General features: G+C 47.2%; 7 protein-coding genes across 7 annotated transcripts; 3 read left to right on the plus strand and 4 right to left on the minus strand.

Moving 5' to 3' along the window:
* Positions 1 to 547: 547 nt before the first annotated feature.
* On the minus strand, positions 548 to 2,196 carry PADG_03692 (uncharacterized protein; the record flags this gene model as incomplete). The annotated part of the gene is made up of 2 exons (XM_010761257.1): positions 548 to 1,992; positions 2,163 to 2,196. The coding sequence occupies 2 exons, from the start codon at positions 2,194 to 2,196 to the stop codon at positions 548 to 550; spliced, it is 1,479 nt and encodes a 492-aa protein (XP_010759559.1).
* Positions 2,197 to 3,210: 1,014 nt separating this feature from the next.
* Positions 3,211 to 4,835, minus strand: PADG_03693 (uncharacterized protein; the record flags this gene model as incomplete). The annotated part of the gene is made up of 2 exons (XM_010760844.1): positions 3,211 to 4,138; positions 4,264 to 4,835. 2 exons carry the CDS (start codon positions 4,833 to 4,835, stop codon positions 3,211 to 3,213), a joined length of 1,500 nt encoding a protein of 499 aa, XP_010759146.1.
* A 2,809-nt stretch (positions 4,836 to 7,644) lies between these two features.
* Positions 7,645 to 9,459, minus strand: PADG_03695 (uncharacterized protein; the record flags this gene model as incomplete). Its single annotated transcript, XM_010761258.1, has 1 exon — positions 7,645 to 9,459. One exon carries the CDS (start codon positions 9,457 to 9,459, stop codon positions 7,645 to 7,647), a length of 1,815 nt encoding a protein of 604 aa, XP_010759560.1.
* A 4,709-nt stretch (positions 9,460 to 14,168) lies between these two features.
* On the plus strand, positions 14,169 to 15,877 carry PADG_03696 (uncharacterized protein; the record flags this gene model as incomplete). Its single annotated transcript, XM_010760845.1, has 2 exons — positions 14,169 to 14,602; positions 14,671 to 15,877. The coding sequence occupies 2 exons, from the start codon at positions 14,169 to 14,171 to the stop codon at positions 15,875 to 15,877; spliced, it is 1,641 nt and encodes a 546-aa protein (XP_010759147.1).
* An 856-nt stretch (positions 15,878 to 16,733) lies between these two features.
* PADG_03697 (protoporphyrinogen oxidase) lies at positions 16,734 to 18,675 on the plus strand (the record flags this gene model as incomplete). The annotated part of the gene is made up of 3 exons (XM_010760846.1): positions 16,734 to 17,102; positions 17,198 to 17,872; positions 17,956 to 18,675. The coding sequence occupies 3 exons, from the start codon at positions 16,734 to 16,736 to the stop codon at positions 18,673 to 18,675; spliced, it is 1,764 nt and encodes a 587-aa protein (XP_010759148.1).
* A 720-nt stretch (positions 18,676 to 19,395) lies between these two features.
* PADG_03698 (uncharacterized protein) lies at positions 19,396 to 20,076 on the minus strand (the record flags this gene model as incomplete). The annotated part of the gene is made up of 1 exon (XM_010761259.1): positions 19,396 to 20,076. The coding sequence occupies one exon, from the start codon at positions 20,074 to 20,076 to the stop codon at positions 19,396 to 19,398; it is 681 nt and encodes a 226-aa protein (XP_010759561.1).
* Positions 20,077 to 20,511: 435 nt separating this feature from the next.
* PADG_03699 (uncharacterized protein) lies at positions 20,512 to 21,033 on the plus strand (the record flags this gene model as incomplete). Its single annotated transcript, XM_010761260.1, has 4 exons — positions 20,512 to 20,520; positions 20,661 to 20,743; positions 20,858 to 20,906; positions 20,977 to 21,033. The coding sequence occupies 4 exons, from the start codon at positions 20,512 to 20,514 to the stop codon at positions 21,031 to 21,033; spliced, it is 198 nt and encodes a 65-aa protein (XP_010759562.1).
* Positions 21,034 to 21,491: the final 458 nt, after the last annotated feature.

The raw sequence follows: 21,491 nt of genomic DNA on the forward strand, positions 1-21,491 counted from the left end.
ATGGACATGACAGTAATTGTGTACCATACCATGACTTTGTTCAGGAATAAAAGAGTACATGGATTAGACTCGAAGTTGGATTGTGTTGAGTATCATGGGTGTGATTTGTTCCCGATGAGGTGGGATTCAGTTTTAATTCCAAGTTTTAGTTATGTGTCTGCTGTCTGGGGGTCGAATGTCTAGTGTTCGAGTTTGAATTGCTGGGTGAGTCATTCTCGTGGTAGGTTGAAGGCAGGTGATGTTGTAGGTATGGGGCCGATAACTTCTAAATTATATTCACGATACTAGGGGGTCGCTTGAGGCATGTACAAGAAGGTTGGAAGGTGAGAAATGCCAGGAGAGTGAGTCATGAAAGGAGAATAACAGGTTTGTTGTTGTAGTTGTAGTTGTTGTTGTTGTTGCAGGGAAGGGAGATCAATTGAAGAAATGAGTAATGAAACAGAAATAGCCATTAAAATTCGAAGCAGCAAGATAAAGTAGAGATGGTAAACGTCATAAAAACATCATCACATAAAGCCCTGGTTAATGTCACCATCCTGCTTAGTATTTACCCGTCCAACAACGCAACCAGAGCTTTCTCATAATCCCCGCTCGTCTCCTTCTCCACTGCCTCCACGAGCCCCCGCTCATACCTCCGCCTATACGCCGCCTTGACCTCGCCCACCCTCCCACCCCCCCGGGCCCAATGCAGCCTCACAACCCGCGCGATCAGCAACGAATCCCTCGTGCCCATCCCCTTCATACACTTGTATAGCATCTGCGCATCCGTCCCCGGCCCATCCAGCGCCCCACGGACAACATACAACGCGCTGCGCCGCATGAGCTTCCGATCCGGACGCGCCCAGATGGCTTTCACCTTCTTCACGAAGGTCATGGTTCCAGTGGCGGGGCTGAAGGCTGGGCGGCGGGTGAGGGCCGCGTTGACGGCGCGGAGGTGGTTGTCGCTCCGCTGGGCGAGGAGGGTGGCGAGGTCCGTCTCCTCCTTGCTGCCCGGGTCGATGTTTCTGGGCGCTCTGTCGAATCTGTCGGCGTCGGCTTCGACGAGGGCGGGGTCTAGCGCGGTGCATTCCTCCATGCGCTGGGCATTGAGGGCGTGTTTGAAGAGCGTGTGGTGCGGGCCGCTGATGTGGTTTGTCGGGGTGAGGTGGGTGTGGAGATCGGTCTTGTAGGTTTCTTTGAAGGCGGCTGTTATGGCGTGTATGTCTGCGTTGGAGCGGCGGAGGAGGACGTCGTCCAGCAGGGCGTGGGTGGAGGATGGGGTTGGGTTTGGCTGGGCGGTTTGTGGTGGGAGGGCGTTGCGGAGGTATACGACGTCGTTCCTCAGGGGTCCGCGGACGAGAGCGAGGATGGTATCACCAAAGTCTCGTTTCAGCTTCTCTGCCAGCGCCTCTTCGAGGTTCTTGCCGATAGCGTGCCGGTATGTTTGGCGCAGGAGCGCCATTTGGAGAGGATCCGGCTTCGAGAGGATCTGGATGAGCTTGGATTCATCTGTGTTGAAGCCGCTGATGGCTTTTTTTATCTTTCGAGCTTCATCGGTCATGTCACCTGTTGCGACATGGGCAGGATCATAGCCCGGTGAGGGCGCTGCCGGGACTTGAGTGCCCTGGGGGTGACCTGGGACAGGGGCGCCGTAGCTGTATCCTGGCTGCGGAGGGTAACCTGGGTATCCCGCTGGGGGCGGGTATTGGCCTGGGTGAGCGCCGTATGGCTGTTGTTGTTGTTGTTGAGGAGGAGGAGGAGGAGGAGGAGGAGGAGGAGGATAATGTACATGTTGGCCTGCTGGTGGTGGCGCTTGCCCAGGTGCTGGTGGATACTGTCCCGGCGGAGGATAATATCCCTGAAGAAAATATTGTCCTTGGAGGGGCGCCTGGCCTTGCGGGGGAACCTGGCCGGGAGGAGCTGCATGATATTGCCATTGAACACCAGGAGGGGCTTGGCCGTAAGGAGGGTAGCCATAGCCAGCAGGAGGCTGCGGCTGCTGCTGAGGGACACCTGAATGATTATCAGGTCAGTATATGATCTGATGTGGTTCTGGGAATTGGAGAAGGGAGTCATTTTGCGATTTTGAAGGGTATAATTCCAGCGATCTTGGATTGCCAGGAACCGCTTTCTCTGATTATTTTCGCAATATGATGTAATAAATATGAGAACAGGATACACACCTGCTGGCGGGTTCTGCTGCTGCGATGGATCCATCGCAACTTAATGCAAAAGAGAAGGTTGCTATATATTGATTGACGGAGGGTATCTGAACTAATAGTTCACGACAATGTAGAATTACTGAGCTGCAAACAAAGCAATGGCAATGGTAGTTGAATACTTTACAGCTGATTTCTCCAGAGCAGTAACAGATGGCTTTAATATAAAATTACTTTTCCTGGAGATTTTGTCTCCTTATAACATTGAAGGGATCTTCCCGGCACAATTCTGGCCGCCAAAGCCCCCCAATTCATCCTCCATTTCATAAAGAATTCATAGGCCTAAGCGCCCAGCTGTCAATCATCATTGCCTTCCCTCCTCTTCCACACTCAAATGGATGGGCATGTTGGAGGGGCAGAAGCGTGGCCATTGGCCATGAGGATCGGGGCAGTGTTTTGCTTAACTCTCATGCTTGCGAGAGCGCCTCATCCAAGACGATTGGGCCGACAATAGGGGCTGGATCTCTCCGCTTAGGGAACTAGCTGTGGCTGGGGGGATGCATGCTTCAATATGATTGGGGTGAGGGACTGAAGCACTAACCAGTGAAGTTCTTCCAATTTCCGGTCTCAAAGGGTTCGTTTCAATTTGAACTAAAGACTTGGCCGTGGCGCGAGGCGGGAATGCCCTTCCAAAAAAGAGATTTTGGGATAATTTAGTGCATGATTGCTTTCAGCCAGGGAGAAGTAAGGCTGATTTTCGGTCGGAATAGAGTTCCGAGTATCTATCTTGGGAGCTGTTGTTGAACCAGATAGGCGAGCCACATATTTTGCTGAGCGAACAAAAAACTATCCGCAAGCACACCTTCATATCTCATTTTCGGACCTGATAGAGCATGGAAGATGGATGAAGCGTGGGCAGAGAGAGGTATGTACAGTACAGCTTGAGGGCCGGCTATCCAACCATCCGCTTCTCAAGGATGCTTGAAATAGTATAAAAGAGCAGGCCAAAAGCGCATCAAGATTAAACCAGACGGAAGACAAAAAACATATATTCACATATCAGTCCAACATACTACGATCTAAACAGTTTCTTCGTTTCTTCAGTTTCCTCTCCCGCCTTGACAAACACCATATTCAACTCCTGCCCTGGACTCAGGGTAACATCGAACTTGAACACAGGATCCTGGCCCACAGGTGGCGCATTCACCGCATTAATTTCACTATACTGCTGCAAGATCCTTGAAACAGTATATCCCATTTCCAGCATGGCAAATTGCTGTCCCAAGCAGATGCGAGGACCGCCGTTGAAGGGAATGAAATGCCATGGCTTGGGTTGCCAACCAGAAACCCATCTCTCGGGGATGAAGATCGAGGGGTCAAGATATGGGATGGACTGTTTCTCGTCGCTGCCTGCGCTGCCTGCGCTGCCTGGTGCTGATGGCGGCGGATCGTATAGGTCTCTACGCCGCTGCATGTTCATGGTCGAATAGATGATCCGCGTGTTGTTGGGGACACCGATGGGGGAGCGACCGTCGTGGCCGCCCCCCCGCGGCAGGGTGGTGTCTGCCAGGGAATGGCGGACATTGAAAGGCACGACGGGGTACAAGCGCATTGTCTCGTTGAGTACGGCTGTCAGATACTTCATCTCCTTGAGGTCTGAGTAGCTCGGTTTGCGGGCCGTCCCAACCTGGTTGAGGATTTCAGTGCGCAGTCTGGCGACCACAGATGGACTGCGGGAGAGCTCGAAGAGGCAAAAAGCGAGGGTTGCGGCGGTGGTGTCCCGGCCTGCGAGCAGGACGGCAACGAGTTGGTCACGGATGACTTTAGGGTCCTTGGTAAAGCGAGCTAGGGCGTGCAGGAAGGTTTCCTGTTTGGACAGTTTCTTGTCGAGTTCTTCGGTATTGAGGCTGAGAACTTCGTCGATGAACGGCTGCATGAAGTCATCCATTCTCTTGAGATTAACGCGGAATTCCTTGCGCGACATCAGGAAGGAGAGTGGGCTAAGGGGGGTTATTTTGTAAGCTAACTAGGGTGTCAAATTGCTCTCCGCCCCTTTTTAATTGTTTTTTTAATTATAATTTTTTTGATTGGAATTCATGGAATATTAAAGTGTATTCCCACTTACCCAGCTTTGAAAATTTCTGACTGCCGATGGAGTACATATTGGAATGCCTCCGCGAAGGTCGTTTTCGGGTCATTCAAGCTGTCAACGCTCTGACCGAGGAGATAAGCTGTGGCAGCATCGAGAGTAAAGCGGAAGAACAGAGGCCCTACATCGACCACCTTGCCCTTCCCAGGCATATTATTTTTTCCTGCCAAGAAGGGAATGAGTTTCTGGATATGCTTTTCGAAGATTTCGGTGTCAACAATACGGTCTCGTGCGAACATGGGGCGGATGAGATGGCGCGATTGAGACCACAGCTCTCCGTCCGTGGCAAAGATACTATCACCCAGGAACTCTTTCCATTCCGCATGGAAGCGTTCACCTTTCCCGTAGTCGGCAAATTGGCTGGTGAGGACTGCCTTGATGTTGTCTGGGTCGACGGTGTAGATCACACGCAAACCGGAGTGTGCGTTGATCTCCACAGTAGCGGAACTATCACCATTGGGTAAAGGCACGGCGGCCAGAGTATCCACCCAAAATTTAAGGTCCTCTTTCTTTGTTGATGATTTTAGGGTTTTGTAGATGAAATCCATGCCTGTGATATTTTTTCATATGTTCAATTAGCACACTATTATCACCTCCCTAATGTACGTACGTATGCCAATGGCTTCCGCTCCAACATCAGATCCCTCCCCTGTGGCATCACCATTTCTTATTTCCTTCCCATATTGCAATCATCTCCAACAATTTCCAGTGCACATGGATACACAACAACTTCAGGCTCTGGAAAGCAAGCTGAAAAATCAGAGGGGTAATAACTGACCTAATGGCAAATATGTCTGAAAGATAGGGGCATGAGAACCCAAGCGACTCACTCTGCGATCGAGCTGAATTCCACGAATCCATGATACAATGACCACCAAGCCCAATAACCACAGGATAGCCCTGGTTGGGGTCAAGTTTGTGATAAGTTCCTCGACAATCATTGTCGGGGCGTATGGAGTTTTGTTGTGGGGGGGGGGGGGGGGGGGGGGGGGTTTCAATATATTTCCTCCCGTTGAACTGTACCTCGGTTGTGCAGGACGTTTTCATGAAATGTATTTGATATGGATATATTAAAATGCCGTTATGTACACCCCCCACTATCAGATCTTATGGGAACTCCGGGGTATTACTCCCTCAGTCTGATGTGGTGTGGGTTGAATCAACTCTGGAGGGAAGTTGACAGAATTTCACCGATCAGATATTAAATGTCTAGCAACCATACCAGGAGGTCGAAGTCGTGCCAGCCGAATTTGATAATTAACCATACGCAGAACCAAGTTTTTAAAAAAATATTATGAAAGAAATATAAAGAGGAGAAAAAGGAAATGGGATATTAATTAAATAAGGGTCATTCACGGCAAGTCATTACACATATCCCAGAAAGGCAGAGGAAGACGATTCCACACCGCAGAGGAAGCTTTGGAGGCGATTTGGCCTGAACCGCTCCACACTGACGAACTTCCACTGGCTTTCACGGGGGAATCAAAAGCGGGTTGAAAGTAACTAATGCCTTATTACTAACAGTCGTATCATTTTGGCTGGATGGGACGCTGTTCCGGCCAAGGCGATGCCGTTCCACTTTCTGCACCCATTTTTTTTTTCCCACTTTATCCCCCTCCTTTTCTGCCTCGTTAGCAGCAGCACCGTGAGCCGGCGTAGTCGTATTCATTGGTATCTCTAGGGCAAGATGCAAAACGGTTACTCAGCCCTTGGAATGCACTTTGATATCTTCACCTGTTTTCAAGTTTGTCGGCTCCTCCTGTTAAAATCACATGAGAAAAGCAGCCCTAACTAACTATTGGTAAGTTTAGGTTGTGACGTACTGGATGGGGTCATTCAACCACTCTCCATTGCATGCTGGTCGTGCAATTTTTAGGCTGACTCTTTTGAGTTCTTCTGGGGCAATGTTTATGCTCAATTGAAGTTTCCCCATGGGGTCGCAAACAGTGAGATGTGAAAATACTTTCGACATAACTCCTTGCTCAAGTCTCAATTCAAGGTCGAAAGAGTTATCGTCGTACAACTAAATCATGTCTTCCATGGTACAAGGTCCAAGTTTTAAACAATCTTGCCATTTGATGGCGAACTGCTGAAATCAGAGAGGCCATAATACAACATGTGAATTTCAGGGGGTGACTATATTGAGTTTATCGCTAACTAGTCAGAGTTTGAGGATTCTCCTTTGGCTAAATCTATCCTCAAGAGCCAGCAGCAAGAGGGTAATTTCTTCTCTGGAGACATCATGTGTAGTTATTTAATGCTGCCGTTCTTTGTATTAACTACATGCGCAATGGATGTGCAAGCTTGGTGTTGAAAGTACCGATCGAATCATAAGACAGAAGAGATGAATATGAGCTCCATCCTTGCTTACATAAAATGAACTAAGATATGACCAAGGATAGGCCGCATCGTCACCAATAATATCGACTGCAGATTCGAGATCTCTATGGTGAGCATTCGAGATCTCTATGGTGAGAAGATCGGCTTCAACTGGGTGAGAAAACGCTTCATACCTTCTCACCACGATTAATCCTTAAAAGAATATATAAATGTCTGGACATTGTCCAAGACGGGTCACGAGAGTTCTCTCTCTCTCTCTCTCCTTTTTTTTTTTTTTTTTTTTTTTTTTTTTTTTTTTTTTTTGGCAAACCGCCCCCACCGATTCGGAAACGGAGTCATTTATGACACCGATCCCAAATATGCGAAATTCACAAATGGCTGATCGGGTCTGGCTTGGTCCTCCCAAGACCCCTTCAACGCTAAATTACATAACTAGTCAATGCAGCCCAAGACGCGCTTGGGTAGGGTTCCCCGCAAAAATGGATGTGCACAACGGCAATTGGTTCGTGAGTTAAAAACCCAAGGATTAAAGTGAAAATTGATTTTGTTTTGCAACCTCGGCAGTTAACTATGAGATGATGATTGAAAGTGTTGATGGGGCGCTTCTGTGTGGTGCGGGTGGGTTTGAGGGGCAGGCGTCCAGATGATAGACGCCATGACGACAGTGGTTGTAAGTAATAATAGTCAATGGGAGGCATATTTGTCCTGATATCTTCTTTTGAACAGTTTGTATCGTTGTGATTATCCGCAGCACTGTTTGAGCTCTGGCCACTCTACTGGGGAAAATCAGATACTGTGTCACCATCTGGTGGCACCAAAGGAGTCAATTCTTTTTTCATTCCCACGTTGAAATAGGGGGCTCTGCCACTACGTCAAAATTATGACTAGGAACTTGGATAACGGAGAATGGAGTTATTGATCAAGTACGTAGGTATTAATATATTCGCCCACAGAATTGACATCCCTTAGAACCTCAACATCAAAAACAGAACCGGGGACAAAACTCGCGGCCACTTCCTACAGCTCGCAGCTCCCTTCCCTCATGAGACAATACGTTAATTGAGCTAGGCTAGCCCTGACGCCCATATCAATCACAGCACGCTCACGCCATTCGCTAAGTCGGAATGAAGCATCATGTATCTGATCAGCGGTTCGTGGACCGCTCCAAAGAACCTCCGCGGCCGCAGCCGCACGTGGCCAGACCAAACTGTCAAGGATTACCGGGTCAACATTCTCTGACCACATATGTGCCTCACCCCCTTCAACCAGATGGTGCAGTTTCCCCGGAATACCTTCAAGAGGGTTATAGATGTACATGTGCTTCCAGTTTTTATATGGGCTGCACCAGTCGACGAATGGATCTTTTACTGAGATAGAGCCACGTTTAGGGTTTATGTAGGTGCCATGTCCGCAGTCGAGGTACCAGGCGTCGCCCGAGCCGAAAATCGTGCGGTACCCACGATCCAGTAACACCTTGACGGCGGAGGAGTTTCGCCACGCTTGCACAATAACGTTGGTCTTTTCGGTAGAGGAGATAGATAGCGATAGTTCCCAGTCAGCTACGAGTTCCTCCCATACTATGGGTGTGAGGCCAGCTTTACGGATCGCGTCGTGGAGACGTGTCACAACAGCTTGAAGCAAAGGTTTTAGGACGTCTCTGCTGTTCGACCGGACTGTTTCTTCGAGGAGGTACGTATTAAGGTTGAACTCGTCGCCGCCTGTATGAAAGTAGCCAGTAAATGGCGAGACGCGAGGAAGTATATCCGCCATCAACTTATCCAGAAATTCATTCACGCCAGAAGAATTCAACTTGATTTGCCCACTGGGAGGTTGGAGTGCATACTCTTGCCACTTATCAGCTAGAAATGCGGAAACTAGCTCCGGGAAGGCATATCCGATTGATCCTGTGTGGCCTGGCATATCTATCTCAAGAAATACGGACACCCCACGTTCCAGGCCATACATCTGGACATCTGAGAGGTTGGAAGATGTCCAGATCAGGTCTGCATGATACGCTCCTTTCGCTGCCAAGGAGGGTAGTGAGGGGATATCCAATGGCCATGACTGAGAGTCTGTTGCATGGATATGAAGGCGGTTCATTTTAACAGAAGCCATGGCGTCAATGGTTCGTTTGATATCCGCTGACGTGTATGCATTTCTGGATATATCAATGTTGATGCCGCGATGCACCCATTTCGGGGCGTCCGATATTGAAATCGGTGCAAAGGGTGTATACACACCGGGTCCGGAAGAATGTACGTAGAAGAGCTGTCTAAAGGTTTGAAGTGCACGGATAGTCCCGATAGCTGTCTTGGTCGAAATTGTTGCTTCCCCGGTAGCGGAAATTTCAATCTTGTAGCTCTCATCTTCGTGGATGAAATCGCGAATCTTCGCTTCCGATTGATACGTAGAGGCTTGCTTGATGACTACTTGACGGATAACTGCGTCACTCCCATCCTCCAACGCAGGTTCAAAAGAGCTATTTCGCGGATGGAATTTCCAGGGAACGAATTTGGAGCTAAATATCTCTGCTCCCGTCCGCTTTATAGCCCTTTTCACTATTTTGGCAACACTTGGAATGAGTTTCTCTCTAGTCTTGTTCTTCTTCAACCAGGATGCTTGGAAGAAATCGAAGATTTCCTCCAAATCTATGTACGTAGAGATAAAATTGTTCTTCTCAGCAGCGCCATCTGCAACAGGAGGCTGGAAGGAGAATTCCACAGACGGCGCCAGCCAAACAGTCGTGTTGCCATGGTTGAACTCCTGCGGCAGGGGCCATAGAGCCAGACACAATGAGACTAAACTGAGCAAAGTGACCTCAGAGAGCAGCATTGTGAGTTTCCTATCGGATGTTGAAGTGGGGGGATGCCGGGTGATAAAGTGAAATAGGACTGGAAGAGTAGCATGCGGATGAATGGCTTGGGCAAGTCACCGATGATGGTCCCTTGGAACTCAGCGTAAATTGGCTTTCCCAAGTAGGAAGTGCTGGAGTATAATTTTCACAGAGTGAAACTAACCACATCCCATTCGACGGCTGTTGGTCGAGAGACGATGGAACATAAGCCTGATAGTTTCACTCTTAGTTACCAGGTTGTTTCAACCGCGCTGTAGACAATAGTTCAGCTCTGATAGAGTACTGAATTTGAGTTGGTTTTAAAGAATTTAACATTGATGCGTTATCATCAAGGGAAGTTAGAGGGTCTCCATCAATTCTGGCTCTCCTTGCATCCGTGGCAGCATGCCTTTTTTTTGAATTGGTGAAAACTCGTTGGCAGGGTGAACACAGCGTAGGCTCTGCAACAATACCTCGACCTATATAAATAGCTCCTCACATAATGCGTTGCAATTCGATTAAAGAATACAACTAGGGATTAGGAGAAAGAGTGGAATGAAATTAAACATAAAACAATATGAAATGACAGGTATTGTAGGTCAAGTTTGAAGTTTGAATGTTCGATTGAAGGGCCCCTCACTTCCCAAGGTCCAGTCAAGGATAATGTTACTGTGACAGACTGGCCAGCTTGATTCATTGCAAAGGTTGCAGGGTTGTAGTTATATGGTTGGAATACAGGTCACGTGGTATAAGGGTTGTAAAATATTGAACAAGGAATTAGAATGGATTGGCCAATAGAATCCCCATATATTATATGGGTAGTCTATTGGCTCATTCATACCCACCTGGAACCTTATCTTTACCACATGGAACGCGTGTAGGATTGAACGTTGTTCTTAGCTTTTACCAAGCTCTTTACCTAGCCTAACCCAAACCCATCTAACCAACCCAGACAGCATGGAACTCATGAAGGAAGAAGTTCCTATCAAGAAAGAAGCTGGTTAATAGAATGTATACTCATTTCCCTGACTCCCTGACTAGGTTAAAACTCCTCAAAAACGCAAGCGGAAGCTGGAAGAAGTCATAGCTGATATACCACCTTTTGAAACCAGTTAAATGGACTCCCTATGAAGCCTATATACCGAGCTCCTATTCTCAATCTACCCCCTGATCTTGATATCAAGAGCCCCTCTGCTCTGTTCAGTCTATATATCTCAGAGAAAGACTTTCGAGCTATCTCCAATTCAACCAATGCCTACGTCCCAATTCACCTGGAAAAGGAGCCAGATAGACATGCTAGATGCTGGAAATCAACTGCTGCTGCTGAGATCAAGGCCTTCTTTGGTATATTAATCTACAGGAGTACATGATGATCAGAGAATTGATCTCTATTGGAGGAATGACCTAGACCTATCCGTTCACCTCAATTCTATATGCCGTTAAATAGATTTGAGCAGCCTAAGAGATATATTTATATATCTGGCCCTCAGCAGTCTCAAAAAGGAAAGGAATGATGGCATAAGCTTGAACCTTTGGTCTCTAGCTCTCATACTGCTTGTAGGAGCTACTATACCCCTGGTTTCAATCTTTCTTTGGATGGGATAATGATTCACTTCTTTGGCAGAAGACTACACACCTATAAAATGCCTAATAAGCCGATTAAACAGGGTTATAAGGTATTTGGCTTAGGTGAACCTATCGTAACTGGTTTCCCATATTATACTGGATCTTGGATACCGCAGTTATCTATGCTTATAACCGGGCCCTAGAGGCTTAGTAAGCTACCGCTCACCTGCAACCTGCTGGTCGGGCCCTCTTACGAGGGCCCGCCAGCTCAACGTAATCTGCCATCTCAACGCGATTATTTTCAAAATATGATTATTTTTGCAAATCCCTGTTCTTAATATGCAATAACCACCCAACGTGATGTCTTCTACATATATTTTAATAGAGAATAAGATCGCAGATGCATTATCTTCAATATCTGATGTTGAAAATCCCAATATTAAAGCATTGGCGCGAAAATTTGAAGTTCCCTACTCCCGGCTGCTGAATCATTATAATGGTCGCGTCTCTCAAATTGAATGAACCCCTGCTAATCGACTATTATCATCTGGCCAGGAAAAATTGCTCTGTTTCTATATAGAATCCCTAGATAAGCTAGGCCTACCTCCCAATCATTCAATGATCTTTGGTGCTGCCAAATTTCTACTTGCGCAGAGTCATACTGATCTCACCACACCTCCACCCGGGCTTGGAGAGCACTGGGTCAAAAGATTTCTTCAATGTCATCCGGAGTATAATGTACGCAAGCAAAAGACCATTGATATACTGCGGAAACAGGCTCACCAACCTTCATTCATTCTTGATTGGTTTAACTGCTTTAAGGAAATAAAAGAGAAGCATGGGATCCAGGACTGTGATGTCTACAACTTTGATGAAATGGGGTTCAGAATAGGAATTGGCCGTGATCAGTGGATTATAACGCGAGATCCTTGGAGGAGAACCTATGTTGGCAGTTCAAATAACAGGGAAACTCTTACAATCATTGAAGTGATTGCAACTGACGGCTTTACTATCTCTTCTTTATATATTCTCACTGCAAAGCAGCTACAAGAGTGGTGGACAGATGAAATAGAGAAGGATGCCATGATAGCTACATCTGACACTGGCTATAATAATGATCAGATCTCTTTTCAATGGATTCAGCACTTCCATCACTCCACCAAAGCCCGCATCAAAGGAACCCACCGTCTGCTTCTATTAGATGGATTTGATTCTCATTGCATCCTTGAATTTATGACTTTTTGTGACAAGCACAACATCATACCTTTCTATTTAATTCCTCACACTAGTCATCTTTTACAACCTCTGGACGTTGGTGTTTTTCAGGCTTTTAAACATCATCATTCTGCCGCAGTTGAGGAAGCTACGCGACATGATTGTGAGAAGTTCACAAAGGTTGAATTTCTTCATGCTATCACCTCTATTTGGAAAGCAACATTCAAGGTTCATACAATCAAGCAAGGATGGAAAGCAACTGGCCTGGTTCCATTCAATCCGTTAGTTGTCCTTAATAAATTACGTGAGTTTGAATCAACTCCTATGGAATCCGAGGGGTCTGTTTCCACCAACTCAGAGACCTGGTATACTCCTTCCACCATACACCAATTCAATCGATATAAGCGGAAACTGGAGGCTTTGGAGGAGGATGACAACTATGACACGGACTATATTTATATGGGATTACAAAAGCTTTATAAGGGTAGTATTGCAATGGTCAATACAGTGGCTCTTTTGCAGGAGGAGCTAGCTCAAACCTCTGCTGCCACACTGGCTCAAGAACACCACCTTCGCGGCTCGCGGAGGGTGGTTAATAAGGGAGGTGTCATATCCGCAAGCTACTGCCGCAAAATGACGGCAATTAATAAGAAGGTTGATATAGAGGAGGCATTGAAGAAATTGCGGCCAAAATGGAAGAGGGTTATGAAGGAACTTAAGAGGTATTGCAGAGATAAAGGCATTTATGTGAATGCCACCAAATTTACAAGGAAATCTCAGAGATAATTCATTTACACTATAATCTACTTGTATATATAAAATATAGAGCAATTCGTTGAAAAATTAGCTGAATGTCATGGGTATAGGCAGGCAGTAACGTTGAGATGGCGGATTACGTTGAGCTGGCGGGCCCTCGTAAAGAGGGCCCGACCGGCAGGTTGCAGGTGAGCATTAGCTTACTAAGCCTCTAGGGGCCCGGTTAAGCTTCAATATCTTTATAAGAGGCAGCAAGTGGTCACAGCTAGTCAGCTACTCAAACATATAAGCTTCCGGGAGGATCTCTATCAGCAACTCTTTGTCTTTGCCAGCTCAACCCATGATCTGCCATCTGAATGGCTGAATTCACTGAATCACAAGCAATTTTCATTGCCAAAGAGCCTTGTTTGTGTATGGTGTCAGTATAAAAGACTCGATGTTTGGAGGAATTCCATACAATGGAGGGATCTGCTAGCTAGAAATAAGGTTCAATAAATTACCAACTACCAAATAATACCATAGATTACCTATATAAACCGATAATCTTAGGTAAAATTTACACCAATGAAACCGCGCTAATTCTGAAAAACATTTACGGACGAGGGGATGCATTGAGAGGCACGTGATTAAGCAGCATCCACTATTAACTAAATAGTTATAGTCAACTAATTAGTAACAATCAGAATATTGTCTTAGAGGACCGTTATCAACCTTGTTGCATTATGTGACTCTAAGCAAGCTAGCTAGCTAGCTACTAATAAATACATATGTGCACGTGACCTCGGGTAGCCGGGGAATTCCTCTCTAACATATTGATGACTCAGCAATTGTGGCAGGTGGGTGCGCCACAACCAGTCCCAATCGAGAAACCTTCCAAGCAACCAACCTCAGGCTCCGCTGAGCAGAAAGCTTTCACCAAGGCCGATATCAAACTAACCGCCAACATCTTGCTTATGCTGGGAATTCATCCACGCTGCGCCTTACATGTTACAACATCTGTGCACAGTTCATACCGTTTCTAAATACCGCAGATCATCGTTCATTTGACCCGGTATCTCTCTGTTGTTCTCTTCACCTTCTTTTCGAGGTTGTCGACTCCCCTTCTCTCCGCCGCCGACGCCACCTCACCACTAAAATCTCACCTTCACAGACAACAGGTGCTCCCGCGACCATGTCTGTCTCCATCAAACTGGGTACTCCCCTTGCAGAGGCTCTTAACGAGGCCATACAACCGAAGCTGGTCGAAGTGGGTTGGAGCACGGGTGGAGGAGATGACTCCGCTTTGGCTGAATACGTCATTCTTATGCTCGTCAACGGCAAAACTCAGGATCAGATTGCTTCGGAGTTGGCAAACGATCTTCTAAGTCTTGGCCCAGAAGATACAGAAGCTGTTGATTTTGCAAAATGGCTATTTGAACAGGTCCACGAACTGAACAACAGGATAAATGTGGCGGCTCCCGCAACAGAGCAACCTGCTGCGTCGCAAGCTATTCCTTCAATTTCAGCACAGCAGGGCAACTCACTCTCAGCGGTTGCACATGCGGACGATGTAGGGGATTCTGCGATGAGTGGTGATATTGCTGCTGCAGGGCAGGATGGTAATATGTCAGTCCAACATTTCCCCATGCTTTTGTTTTAGCTGCTCCTCGGCTGACTGGCACGAAATTAAACAGCCCAACCGGTCCAAAGAGTGCGCGAAATTCTAGACAACAACAAGGTGGACGGGGCAGGATGATGGGCGAAGTAAACAAGACCTTGGACCGTGCGAACGACTCCGTCTTACATCGGGTGCGCAATCACCAAGGGTCAGAAAGGATCAACAGCCACTCCAGAGAACCCCCGAAGGCCCCAAGAGGGTTTCAGCTAAGAAATGGACGTGTGCAGTCAGGAAGGCCTGCTGGGCCGATGGGAATGGGCATGGGAATGGGGATGGGCATGGGCATGGGGATGCCTGGTGGCCCGATGCCGAATGCTCCGCCATTTGGAATGGTACCATTAAGCCCTCAACAACAGATGCAAATGATGGCTATGCTGGAAGAGCAGGCTCGTATGATGGCTCAGATTATGCCGGGGATGGTCCCACCTGCCATAAATCCTGCTTTTCAAAATGGTCCTCCTCCAAACCAACAGGGGCGCTCCCTTTTTGAGCGCGCAGAGATGCAACCAAACAGGAACCAACATTTTGCTCGACGGGATCATGTGAATGGCCATTCTTCGAACTTCAATCGGCAAAATGAACATGTCGATACAGAAATGGACACTTCGCATAACGACGCAGAATCTTCAATGGACGTCGATGCCGCCCACGAAGCCCAACCTGCCGAACCAGGACCCAACACCGTCTGTCGATTCAACCTGAAATGTACGAGGAAAGACTGTCCCTACGCTCATCAATCCCCCGCCGCCCCCGAAGGCGTCGTCGTAGACGTGAACGACGAATGCCCCTTCGGCGCAGCGTGCAAGAATCGAAAATGTGCCGCCCGACATCCCTCACCGGCCCAGAGGGCAGAACACCAGGCCGAAGAGCTCTGTCGATTCTTCCCCCACTGCACGAACCCGAACTGCACTTTCAAGCATCCAAGCATGCCCATGTGCCGGAATGGAGCGGACTGTTCGACGCCAAATTGCAAGTACACACATCTGCAAATTGCCTGCAAATTCAACCCCTGTCTTAATCGGATATGTCCATACAAGCATGCTGAGGGTCAGCGGGGCGTGTTTGCGGATAAAGTGTGGAGGGCGGCCGATAGTGAGAAGAAGGAACATGTTAGTGAGCGCAGGTTCGTGACGGATGAGGATGGGCAGGAGGAGCTTATTAAACCTGAGGTTGCTAATACGTCCACGCCGGACGAAGTGAGGGGGCAGGAGATTTTGACTTGATATAATTTCTGTATCTTTCATTTTTGTTTCTTGTCTGATTGTGATGGATGATCTTTTCCTTGAACTGTGATTGGCATTATTTCTTTCCCTTCCTTTCCCTTTTAATAAAGAGGCACCTTTACTATTCTTGTTTCCCCATATTTTTTTTTTCCCCTCATAGTTTCCTCTTCTTTTAAACCATGTACTACACTTTTAAAAGCTACCTGGTATGTACTGACATGACTGGCGTTGGATAGGTAAAGGTTGTTTTATCTATTTGTTCCCCTGTATTTAGCATGAGAACGGATTTCAACTGGCAAAAGGGCGTAGGATATCGAAGAAATTTTTTCTGCACAGCTGAATCCTGGACTATCTCGGATATGGAATGGTGTTTTCGCAGATGAAAGATGCTGTCCTTTCTTCTTCATCTCTTTTGTTTGTTTGGTTCTGTATTCTACTTGCCTTACTATACAGTTCTATGTTGGTATTTAGTTCCGGGTGATTTTTCATTGGCTCTGGGTCTACGTATAGTTATACCCAGGCATTGAAGAAGCAGACAAAATGATGACCTGCAGTGATATTATCATGCCAACCGCTTTCTTCGTACTCCAAGATATGCCATTGCTATTACACATTCCATAATCCAAGCGAAGCAGCTTCTGTCTGAGGAATTGACCTCGAAGTAAGTCTTTACACAAAATGTGCTTAGAGTCGTAGAGCAATTGGTGGGTTATGGCGGGTGAGGTTGATGACAAGCCTTTCGCTAGTCGAATCGGGAAGAGTTCAATCAACACTGCGCATATTTACCACCACCGTCATAAACCACCAAAACTCCGAACATTAGTCACTGTGGCAGAACATATCGATTCAGTTGCAAATGAGCCAGCGATGCTTATTCTGTTGCACCCTAGACGAACTATGGGCGCATGCTCGCCCCAGGTTACACCCATGGGCCCTGTCTAAACGGTGGTTGACAACTCGTCCTGCATCCTTTCGCCGATTCTCCTCCGCTCCGGCCACGCAGAAAAACATCGCGGTGATCGGTGCTGGTGTAACGGGTCTGTCAACTGCATATCGTCTTTCCCAAGACAAAGATGCACGGGTTACCGTCTACGAAAAGTCACACAGACTCGGGGGTTGGTTGCAATCAGAAATAATCGATGTTGATGGCAGGGATGTCCTGTTCGAATATGGACCCCGAACTCTCCGTGCGGGATCTCGGGGAAGCTTGTCAACTTTGGAGTTGGTGAGGCATCTGGCTATAAAACCGTTCCTTCAATTCCACATAGCCATCTTGTATTTACCCTAAAGCTAATGTGCGTATGTGGGAGCTTGATCCAGTTATTCGACCTGGGTCTCAAAAATGATATTTTAGCTACGAAGAACGATTCCCCCGCTGCCTGCAATCGATACATTTACTATCCAGACCACCTAGTACGCCTTCCGGGGCCATATCCTGGTTATGGCTCTCTAGCGAACATCTTGATGAATGTGATACAATTATGTACAGAGCCAGTGCTCTGGAAACTTGCGGTAGAAGTGATCCGCGACCCAAGGAGACAGGAACGTGACCGTTTTATAACGGACGAATCCATCGGAGATTTCATGAAGCGCTGTTTTGGCCCCAATGTGGCAGACATTGTTGGCTCCGCTTTTTTTCACGGTATCTATGCTGGCGATCTGTACAGGCTAAGCGCGCGGACGATTTTACGCATTGCCTGGGACGAATTTCAGCTATCTAAACGGGGATTTGCAACAGAGCTTATGGAATATCTCAATAAAAAACGGTTTACCATGCCTTACGATATTTTCAAGGCGCGCCAGCTTGTTTCTAAGGAGAAAATAACAGAAATCTGTAATTTTGCCGCGGGTAATAACGTTTTTACCCTCCGTAGAGGGTTGGGGCAGCTTGCAACTACACTAGAATCGTCATTAAGGAGAGCACCAAATGTGGAGATCCAGACTGGATTCCAGATTAAATATATCTCTAAGGGAATAGACCCATCACCCATGACGGTACGTCAAATCCCAAATTCTCATATCTAAAAATATTCTTCGTGTCATTCTCTTTCTGGCTAACCACATTATACATGATACAGCTCGGCCTAGCAGACGGCACCTCCTCCAACTTCGACTACATAATCTCCACCACCCCATCCACAGAACTCTCCAACCAACTCCTCAACTCCCCAACTCACCCCCCGCCAACTGCCGTAACAAACCTCCTCAACCAAAACGACTACGCCGTAACCGTCATGGTCGTTAACCTCTACTACAAAAACCCCAACCTAATCCCCCACCGCGGCTTCGGCTACTTAATCCCCCGCTCCATCCCTTTCGACCTAAACCCCGAACGCGCCCTGGGCGTCATCTTCGCCTCAGACAGCAGCGCAGGCCAGGATACGGCACCAGGCACCAAGCTCACCGTCATGCTCGGCGGGCACTGGTGGGATGACTGGCTCCCCTGTGACTTGCCCGATGAAGAGAGCGCCATAGCCATGGCCAAGTCAGTGCTGGCGCGCCATTTGCGCATCGCCGAAGAACCAACTGTTGCCAAGGCGCGCTTGCAGCAGGATGCGATTCCGCAGCCTACGGTTGGGTATGTGTTGAGGATGGAGAGGTTGCATGAGGCTATGGAGGGCCATTTTGGGTCGCGGTTGAAGGTTGCTGGGGCGTGGTATACGGGCGTTGGTGTTAATGATTCGATATGTGCTGGGAGGATTGTGGCGGGGGCGACGCTTGCGGGGCAAGAAGGGGTTACCGGGTTGGAGCGATATGTGCCGCAGAATTTTAAAGGGAGGTTTGTGGAAGAGGGTTAGGTGGAGTGATAGTATGATTTTTTTTGGGTGGTAAAATATTAGGGATATTTCCTTTTCTTTGCAGAATGTAAAATATGCTAGAAGAGGATAAACAGAGGGGCTCTTTAGAATATATTAAGGGATTTGGTTCTCTGTGGGGTTGTGTATTATGAGAATGAAAACAGAAATTATACCCATTGGCTGTGACAATTCGATTCAGCAAGTATCGAGCAGTAGCATCATTCTTTTATTCGGTTTCGTTACCATCATTCTATCCCCAGATATCGCTAATGGTTTATCCGTGCGTATCATCATTTTTGTCCCAAATGCATCGAACGTCCTCCCTAAATTTCAACCCGAGATATCTCACGCTGGTATACTTCTCAAATTCACTAGGAGCCCCCTCTGCGACGCGCAAATAGGAAAATTTTTTAAACTAGCACCGGCAAATCCATGCCCCGACCAACCCCATATTGTCTTCATCCTAAGAGGTTGGTATGTGATTTTCGTGCGCGTGGATGCAAGCCAATTGCATGATCATAGCAACACATGAGTTGCACGTCTGCCCTTCCCCTCATATCTTCGCATGCGGCGGTAGGATGTAATAATATATACACAACCCTCCCTCATCGTCGTGTCATTCGAATTCGCAATTTCAAAACAGTAAATCCCGCGTAGCGCACAGAAGATATCAATCAAGTTGTTTCTCGAACTTCATTTCCATTACCCCCTTCATATGGCTCACGGGCCTACAGCCTCCTTCTTCCTCTCCCCGTCCGAATCAAACCCCAACGCATCTAACTGCCTCACCAGTTCCTGAATCTTGATAACCTTCTCAAACTGCTCGGGTAGCAGATTCTCGCCATTGTCCTTCTTCTCCCTCAGCTCCCTGGCCTGCCTCAGCTTCTTGCGCAGATTGCGGGCTTTCTTCTCCTTTTCAGCTTCAGGATCCACGACAGCATCAGGAGCAACAGCAGCGACATCATGTTCCTCCCCTTTTCCCCTCCAGTTGTCCTTCTCCATAGCCTTGCCCCCAACTCCGCCTTCCGTCTTTATCGACGCAACATTATCACTTGCGACAGCCTTAGCCCTCTTCTTCGCCTCGCGCTTCTTCGCATTTTTGTTCCTCGCAGCTATAGCCGTGGGAGCATCAGGAGATTCATCATTTAAGGTTTCTGCGCCGGGGATACCAGCTCCCTTCCCGCGATTCTTCCATGCCTCAGCTGTGCGGTTTTTGTAGACTTGGATATCCTCTGGAGGGCGATAACCTGGGCGAACTTTGATTTCGCGGCGCTGGGAGCCATCTGGGCGAATGGAGGCTGGGATGTGGCGTTCGCCGGTCAGGGCATTGACTGTAATTCCCGAGGAAGAGATGGCGTCTTTGTCTGTGTCTGTGATGGTGGTTCGTGGCTTTGGGGGCATGATGAATGATGTGTAGATGTGTGTGTGTGTGTGTGTGTGTGTGTGTGTGTGTGTGACTGCAGCGTTGTGTTCTTGTGAAACAGGATTTATGTCCTATGGTAAAGTGAGACGAGACGTAACTAACAGCAAACTAGTTTATCTAACACAGTCCCTGTTAACTTGTTGCATTGTATATTGAGTTGATCTTCAGTTGAGCTTGACGCTCTCTCTTTTCTGCACAATTGGCAGAATCCAAGGCGGAGAGTCAGCTGACCAATCACCGCCCTCTGAATTCCTGACGCTTTTCCTTCGTCTTTCCCTTGACATTCTCATGTCAATTTATCTACAACATCATCGACAATAGCAACAACCTCTTGACGCAATTGTTGCTCTCATATCAAATCCACTCATTCTTCCCGTTGTCTGTTGAAATCCCATCTGTCTCTCTCTTTTGTCATGGCTGGAGTATGTCACTTTCAATTCTCAATACCAGACGTGGAATCAATGCTAATTAGGACTCACCTTTTCCAAAGATCTCCGGAACCATATACAAGCAAGTCTTCCCTCCTCTACTTCTATTCTTCAGTTAATCGAACTGCTGAAAGCTAACCGTATACCTTAGCGTCCTCTTCCGACGAAATGCCGTCTTCCTGAGCTCGATGTTCGTCGGCGCGTTCGTATTCGAAATGTATGTTATTTCTTTTTTTATCCAATGAAAACAAAAACACACTCATTTATAAAGGCGTGATATATGGTGGAATGGATTGAAATTGACAGAATTCTTTCTCGTACCTTTTTTTAGTGCATTCGACTCGATTAGCGACAGAATATTCGACTCCATCAACAAGGGTGTACGTATACATCTTGACCCATTTGCCGATTCCCAGACTGCGTGTTGAGAAGCTAATACTGCATGTACAGAGACAATGGAAGGATATCCGATACCAGTACATTCAGAAGGCCGAGGAGGAGGAATAGATCGGGTTCTTTTTTAGGGAGTTTGATCATTTAATGTGAATTTATTCACATCCGATGACCTGGATGTGAAGCTTGGGAAGAGAAGTGCCGGAGACTGTATATTTATATAAATTAGACAGGTGCCTGTGGAATTTCAAATTTTTTTTTTTCATATTATTCCTGGTTCTGGGGATTCTAGTCCTATGTTTCCGGTCATATAGTTCATATATACATGGGTGCAATTGATTTTCGTAGCCTGGCTGGCTGGGGCGTTTTCTGCATTGCAGCTCCATTTTTTCAGCAGTGGTGTAACTAAGTAGGATAGCCTCTGATGGAGCTGTTGATAAAGGTCTAGAAGAAAACGCTTCATTTTAACAAACATGTATGTTCCCTAACATACATATACAGAGCGAGAAAAATAAAATAAGGCAGTAGACTGAGTTGTGGTTGTTCGAGGCTGCTGAAGTTCGTCTCAGGGC

The sequence above is a fragment of the Paracoccidioides brasiliensis genome (genome assembly GCF_000150735.1).
Source record: "Paracoccidioides brasiliensis Pb18 unplaced genomic scaffold supercont2.4, whole genome shotgun sequence".
NCBI lineage: Eukaryota > Fungi > Ascomycota > Eurotiomycetes > Onygenales > Ajellomycetaceae > Paracoccidioides > Paracoccidioides brasiliensis.